This window comes from Pyrus communis, chromosome 13, assembly GCF_963583255.1.
Source record: "Pyrus communis chromosome 13, drPyrComm1.1, whole genome shotgun sequence".
Classification (NCBI taxonomy): Eukaryota; Viridiplantae; Streptophyta; class Magnoliopsida; order Rosales; family Rosaceae; genus Pyrus; species Pyrus communis.
This window is the reverse complement of record NC_084815.1, coordinates 3,898,177-3,905,564: the sequence shown is the minus strand read 5'-3', so window position 1 is coordinate 3,905,564 and position 7,388 is coordinate 3,898,177. Positions and strand designations below refer to the sequence as shown.

At 38.1% G+C, this 7,388-nt stretch overlaps 1 protein-coding gene across 3 annotated transcripts; it reads left to right on the top strand.

Annotated features, from left to right (window-relative positions):
• The first annotated feature begins 443 nt into the window (after nucleotides 1–443).
• On the top strand, nucleotides 444–6,648 carry LOC137712771 (carbon catabolite repressor protein 4 homolog 1-like). Of its 3 annotated transcripts, none has more exons than XM_068451930.1 (12): nucleotides 444–1,184; nucleotides 3,208–3,961; nucleotides 4,219–4,305; nucleotides 4,416–4,499; nucleotides 4,584–4,670; nucleotides 4,767–4,853; nucleotides 5,021–5,074; nucleotides 5,239–5,330; nucleotides 5,423–5,537; nucleotides 5,665–5,812; nucleotides 5,905–6,059; nucleotides 6,160–6,460. In XM_068451930.1, exons 1-11 carry the CDS (start codon nucleotides 1,027–1,029, stop codon nucleotides 6,048–6,050), a joined length of 1,812 nt encoding a protein of 603 aa, XP_068308031.1. In that variant the 5' UTR covers nucleotides 444–1,026; the 3' UTR covers nucleotides 6,051–6,059; nucleotides 6,160–6,460. The 3 variants fall into 3 exon arrangements, with proteins under 3 accessions (XP_068308031.1, XP_068308032.1, XP_068308030.1); XM_068451931.1 differs by having other exon boundaries at nucleotides 6,148–6,460; XM_068451929.1 differs by lacking the exon at nucleotides 6,160–6,460 and adding an exon at nucleotides 6,467–6,648 and having other exon boundaries at nucleotides 445–1,184.
• The last annotated feature ends 740 nt before the right edge of the window (nucleotides 6,649–7,388 follow it).

Genomic DNA, 7,388 nt, shown 5'->3' with positions numbered 1-7,388 from the left:
TGGGCGGGTACCTAAGCAGTCTAAGCGGGCGCCTCAGCTGGTCTAGGCGCTTTTTTTAAATTTTCAAACGTTTAGGCATTAATCGGAATGGTGGCCAATCACCTAGTGACTAGACGAGAATTTTTAGAACATTATAAAACACAAATTCTTATTTCGATTATATAGATACCATCTAATTAAATTATATTTTATAGACCACAAAATGCAACAATTAATAATTATATTCTTTATTTAATCTATTAAACTAATATATCTAATTATTAATCGTCGCATCATGTAACCGACCAACTATTAAGCCAGTCAAAAGTTGGAAACTTCTTGAAACCAAATCCGAAACCCAGAAGGGCGGAGGGGCAAAAAACACCAAACGAAAACAATCACACGCTCAAAAAAAAAAAAAAAAAAAAAAAACAAAAACAAAAACAAAAACAAAATTGGGAGAGAAACCAAAACCAATGCGAAAGTCGTAGAGAGACTTGTACGGTATAAAAGACGAGAGCCAGAGCCACCTCCCTCCTCTCTATCCCTCTCTTCGCTCTGTCTCTCTCAATTCAGGAAATGGAGTTGGAGGCAAACAAGATTACTTTCACTTCCTCTGTAAAACCCTAATTATCGATCCCCTTCTTCCCCTCTCCCTCTTTCTCTCTCAAGAAACCCAACTTTCTCTCTCTATCCCTCTGTATCTCTCTACAATCTTCGATCCCTCTCCGCCAATCGATCCACTTAAATCACTTCTTGAGGAAAAAGAAGACCCTTTCTTTCCCTCTCCGCCCTCTCCGAAACCCCACAATTTCCCAATCCAAAGCTCACGATCTGTGGCGTTCGATTTCAGGGACTGATTTTTTTCTTTTAGGGTTTTGGGGTTCTCGGCTCCGTCAAGGCTGGCGGGGATTCGGGTCAAGTAAATGGCGGATCCGCCAGGTATCCGCCTCCATCGCTCGTGTGTTTTCTCTCGATTGGGTAGGATAGGGTTACGTTGCTGTCAAGATTTTTGCTGCTGCCTAGAGTGAGAAGCGGAAACAAAGCATGCTGAGCGTGCTACGCGTGCACCTCCCTTCGGATATTCCCATTGTAGGCTGCGAGCTCACGCCATACGTGCTCCTGCGCCGGCCTGACAAGAATGTCACGACAGACGATGTGCCGGAGTCAGCCCCTCTTGATGGCCACTTCTTGAGGTACAAGTGGTAAGTGACAATTTCCCCGATCAATTTCAGTTTTTGTTTTTCATTTTTTGTTTGCTTCATTTGGTTTTCGGGATTTTTCACTTTCTGGTATCTTGGGGGCTTTGAGCATATTTGGGGCTTCTGGGTTGGTTTGTTTGGTAGTGTTGTTACGTGGGTTTTAGCAAAGGTTGTAGCTTTATTATAGTCTATAGGGAAAAGGTTCTAGGTGTGTTGAATCTTAGTGTAATGTGTTCATGTATTGTATCTTTTGGTGTGTGTTTTTTTTTTTTTTTTTTTTTTTTTAATCATAACATCGTTTGGCAAGTTTGTATATTTGTAGTTCTACATTCATCACTGTTTAATTCTGTTTTTGGATTTGAATTCTGTGTAGTTTTTTCTCTGATGATGTATTACTGTACTAATTGCCTTTAATTGTGTAATTGAATTAGAAAAATTTGATGATCTCAATAGCATCATTTACTTCAAATGAAAGGTAAATGATTCGTCTCCGACTCAAAGCTCATTTGGTAAATTACAACTGGGCCAAATTGGGTTTCGAGTTAGAGTTTACAAGTCTAGAATAGTTTGTTATAGTAAGAATTAATAGGAGAGTTATGAATGCTGCAACTACTGTAGCACTGATAAACATCAAATTGTTGATACCAGTTTGGAAATCCAGTTTGCATTACTACTAATTTTTTTTTTTTTTGGTAATACACGTGTGTTTGGAGCGCCCAATGGTATGTATTAGAAATATATTAAAGCATTTATTCTGCTTCTGAGCTTGTGGTGAAAACTAGTAGCCAGGCTGCAGCTTATAGCTCCACTTATGGATACTTATCCTCCACCGGTATCACACTTACCTTTGCACCGACGTCCAGAATTTGCAATTTCTTTTTTCCATTCTTTTATTCCCCCCCAAAAAAAAAAGAAAAAAAAAAGGAAAAAGAACGAAAGAAAGAAAGAAAGAGAAAAAACCTGACTGAATTTTGACTAACTTTTAATTATCTTTCTGTATATATTTTTGGGTTTTTTCAATCATAGCCAGTTTGCATTGGTCCCATTAGAGAACTAACCTTTAAAAAAATAAAATTTAAAACTAACCTGTTTTAGGTGACGTTGGGGCCGATTCACAATCAAGATCAAGTTAAGATGTGGGCTGAGATTGCAGTGTAGATATTCGAGATCTCAATCCACATCTTGATTCATATATTGACCCCATTTTTGTCCTTTCAAGTCCAAAGCAGGTTAATCTTCTAAGTTTGTTATATAAAAAGGGGATATTTTTCCAATGGGCCAATACGATAGATTATTTTACGAAGGAACCCTTGTTTCACTCTCCCTTTGATGTGCAGTTGACCTAAATTCTTATTCATCAGTTGTGCTGTTTTGTGTTATAAACCAACTAGAGGATATTTTTAAAGCTTTTATTTTAGTGTCGGCAGTTAGTCGTGTTAGAGGATGCCCTAAATTTTATTTTCCGGTCATGTGGGGAGAAATAATGTCGCCTACTCCTTTGAGCTTTGTGTTATGCAATTAACGTGATGAGATTCTATCATTCAATGACAAAATATTGGGTGCTTAATTTGCACCTGATAGCACATATGATGATGATAATTGATTCGGGTCAGCATATTTATCTGTTTACCAGGCACATATTGACAAGATCTTGGCATGACGTCCCTTCTTTCTTATTCAAAAATTGATGATAATTAGTATTTAGTGTTGGATTTTACATGTCTATGCCACTTTAGCGCATCGAATTTGGTTAGAGGATGCTTAGGTTCCAACATGAATCAGTTGACAAATTTTTATCCTTCTTAAATACATAATTGATCTTCAACATTGTTTCCATATGTAGAGTGAGGTAAGCTAGGGAACTAGTAAATTCAGCAAGCTGATTGATGTTGAGGCTTCAGATTGATTAAATATTGATAAATCTTTCTTTAAAATAAACATCTTTAATATGGATTAAATCTTTTATTTTTTGGTTTAATGACGGTTTCAGTGATTTATGTTGCCCCATTCTTGATCTTGGTTGCAGGTATCGCGTACAAAGTGATAAAAAAGTTGCTATCTGTAGTGTACATCCATCTGAGCAAGCCACATTGCAGTGTCTAGGTTGTGTTAAGGCCAAAATACCTGTTGCCAAAAGTTACCATTGTTCACCTAAGTGCTTCTCAGATGCATGGCAGCATCACCGTGTTTTGCATGACCGTGCTGCTAGTGCTGTAAATGAAAATGGAAATGAGGAAGAAGAGGTGTTTGGACGCTTCAATAGCTCTGGATCTGGAGTCCTTAACACTAGCTTATCTGGTTCCATGTCAAGCACGAGTTTGACGAATGGTTCAGCACCTTTATATCCTGCAGCTGTTACACAAAGGAGTGGTGGTGAAACATGGTTTGAAGTGGGCCGCTCTAAAACGTATACACCAACCGCTGATGATATTGGGCATGTTCTTAAGTTTGAATGCGTTGTAGTTGATGCTGAATCAAAAGTACCTGTGGGACATGTCAATACCATATTAACTTCCCGTGTCATTCCAGCACCCTCTCCCAGTCCACGGCGTCTGGTTCCTGTCAATGGAGTTGACGTCATGGGGCATTTAGATTCAGATGGCCGTATTTCATCTTCTGGAACTTTTACTGTGCTTTCATACAACATTTTGTCTGATGTGTATGCCACTAGTGAATCATACAGTTACTGCCCTTCATGGGCACTTTCGTGGCCCTACCGCAGGCAAAATTTGCTGCGGGAAATTGTTGGCTATCGCGCAGATATTGTTTGTCTTCAGGAGGTATACATTCATGCTTGATCAGTTCTTTTCACGAACTTCCTTTTTAATAATTTTGATATTGATAAGTAGAGCATTACTTGAATGTCTTGATATCTTCAAGAAAATTTTCTTGGATTCATGAAGATTAGGTTATTATTGAACTAGATATGTGGAATTAGTGAATGCTACATGTCATAAAGAGCTTGTCCATTTCAGTGTAAGTTATGAAAGCGCTATATGCATTTTGTGTTGTTCGAACTGATCATTGTCCCTCTCAGGTTCAAAGTGATCATTTTGAGGAATTTTTTGCCCCCGAGCTGGACAAACATGGTTATCAAGCACTATATAAGAGAAAAACAAATGAGGTCTCTTAGCTCATCCTTTATACATATTATAGCTTGAATAAACTTCATATGACTTATGTTCATGGCTTTTGAAATTCTTTTGGCCTTTAATTTACGTTCTTTGGCTTCAGGTTTACAATGGAAACACACAAACAATAGATGGTTGTGCAACATTTTTCCGTAGAGACAGATTTTCACATGTCAAAAAATATGAGGTTGGGAGAGTGCAAGATATAACAGTGCATTATATATATATGTTTTATTTCGTTCTTAGTCTGAAGCAATTTGTGTTTATACAGGTTGAATTTAATAAGGCTGCTCAGTCATTGACTGATGCAATGATTCCAAGTAATCAGAAGAAAAGTGCTTTAAATCGATTAGTTAAGGTGGGCTTGATATTTATGGATTTTAGTGCTGAACCTGATCTTTTTAAATTGATCTTGTTCTAAGAAGCTCATGCCTGGATCTCAATGTGTGTGTAGGATAATGTTGCGCTCATAGTGGTTCTGGAAGCAAAATTCAGCAATCAGGGAGCTGATAATCCTGGGAAACGGCAACTTCTTTGTGTGGTAGGACATGCATGTTGTGTTTTTGTACTTGTAATATTTGAATGGTCTTGTAAGTTGAATTTGTTGTACTCTTTGGGATTTGTAATCTTTTCAACTGCCCCAATTTCAATGCACGGGCATCTTTCAAGGCATCTTGTAACACGTTTTTCTGATGGTATGGAATACAGGCAAATACGCATGTAAATGTCCACCAAGATCTGAAGGATGTCAAACTCTGGCAGGTAACTTGTATTTTTGGTTCTTCCATACAGTAGTGTATGGTTTTGATCATTTATAAAATGGCATTCCGAAAGTGTGCAGTGAGATTTGTTAAACTAATCATGCCCTTACGCCTACTGTCATAAAAGCTGTTCCTAATATTGTGTTTTCTTGTGTTTCTTATCAGGTTCACACTCTTTTAAAAGGACTAGAGAAAATAGCTGCCAGTGCAGATATCCCGATGCTGGTGTGTGGGGATTTTAATTCAGTTCCTGGAAGGTCTGTTGATTGTTACTGATGATTTTTAATTGGATTCGAGAATTTATTACTGGTATGTTGCTTGCTTAAGGTACTGCTGAACTTTGTTGCAGCGCTCCTCATACACTTCTGGCTATGGGAAAGGTAGATCCATCGCATACAGATTTACAAGTGGATCCTCTTAATATACTGCGCCCTCTCAGCAAGCTGATACATCAGCTACCACTGGTAATACATGCTTTCTATTGTACTGGCTTCTTGATCATCTTTTTGTTGTTATTGTTGGGATTGTGGAATATGCGTGTTTTTGGGTTATAGGGCTTGTGTTGATCTGAATTACTATTGCAACTCACAGGTTAGTGCATATTCATCATTCGCAAGATTGGGAGTTGGTCTTGGGATGGAGCAGCAGAGAAGGAGAATGGATCCCACCACAAATGAGCCATTATTTACAAATTGCACTAGAGATTTCATTGGTACCCTAGATTACATATTCTACACCGGTAAGTTTATGGATTACAAATTTGTTTGATCTGTTCATTTTGATGCCTCACTGTGATAGACCATTATTCATAAAGTTAACATGTGATTGCAGCTGACTCCTTAACGGTGGAGTCCTTGTTGGAACTCTTGGATGAGGAAAGCTTAAGGAAAGACACAGCCCTTCCTTCTCCAGAGTGGTCATCAGATCATATTGCACTTTTAGCCGAGTTTCGCTGCAAGCCTAGAGTTAGACGTTGACACATTCAGGTAGTCTTTCAAATCTTTGTTGTTTTATATTCTTGTTTGTTGGGCTTCATTTGTTTTTGTTTCTTTCTTTTTTGTTTTCATTTTCTAGTCATTTTCTCAGAGATCAATTTAGGAAGATTTTGGCATTAGGGGGAGGAAGATCAGGTACACTAATGAAGTACATCCAGTGTGACTAAATATGATTGTATCACTAAGGTTGATGGTGTGACATCCGCTTAGTTGGTTCAGGGCTAAGAGTAACGCTTTCTACTTCAAGAAAACCTCTCAATTTGAAATATCAAACATTGTCGTTTCTTGTGTTCTCTTATAAATAATGAATGCATAAACGCCTGTGTTGCGCGTGTGTGTGTTGTTGTATGGCTCCACTTATGTGGTTTTTGTGTTGATGGCAACCTCGATGCTTGTAGGAGAGAGCTCCGGAGGCATCCATGAAAAAGGCTGAAAGAAGCTGTTGGATTGAGTTAAGTTATTGTAAGAATGGTAGATCATGCCCCAAAGTTCTTTCCAGGTATCTCCTTGCGGGATCCTTGCTTATGATCTGCTTTGTATTATGCCACCTTTGTCTTTATAGAAAAGCTATTATGATCCCTGCTCAATTCCGATATCGTTTTTTGCCTAATCCCTGAAAGGCATGTGGTTAGTAGGCCTGCAATTGCTTGCTTCTTTTCTCTTTTATACCTTGGGTTCTCCCGTGCACCTGTGGATCCGTTTAATTTTCGGTAAGGAAACACAGGATGAGGAATAAGTTTTTGATGTTTTTTTCCTTTTCGGGTTCCGTCTTTCTATTGAAGTAGCTCATCTTGTTTGCCACTGAGTGCATTTGGTTTTCCATATCAGCATAAATGGTTTTATACATGTGTGAGGGTTACTCGTTCTTTTTTCGTTTCTTCTCGGGGATGAATGTTGGAAGGAAAAAAATTTCAGTTATTCAAAACATTGGCAGTTGTAGTCTGAAATGTGGAAGAAAAACACAAACTAATCGTCAATCGAAATGCCCGCGTAGTTGATTGGTTTTTTAATTTTGTTTTATCACTTCTGGCATCCTCGGAGGGAATATGAATGTTCATCCGGACTTGAATTTTGTTCTAAAAGAATGGGCGTAACTGCTGCCTCGGATATGGGCTCAAAAGTTAGAGAGATCTTTAGATGTCTTTGGAACACGAGGTGGTACATCAAGTCATTATATTAGGAGTAAATTGTAGCAATTGTCTTTCAATTTTAATCAAATTGGAGCAAAGGTTCTTTTCATCAACTTTGCTTAAATCATGAAAATGTGTAGCTATGGTTTTTTTCAACTTTGCTAGAATTCTGTCAAAATAAACTATGTTG

Coding starts and splice junctions, on each gene's coding strand:
- LOC137712771 (XM_068451929.1), top strand. CDS start 1,027: ATGCTGAGCGTGCTACGCGTGCACCTCCCTTCGGATATTCCCATTGTA. Junction 4,854..5,020: donor AACGGCAACTTCTTTGTGTG/GTAGGACATGCA, acceptor TATGGAATACAG/GCAAATACGCATGTAAATGT. Junction 5,538..5,664: donor TGATACATCAGCTACCACTG/GTAATACATGCT, acceptor TGCAACTCACAG/GTTAGTGCATATTCATCATT.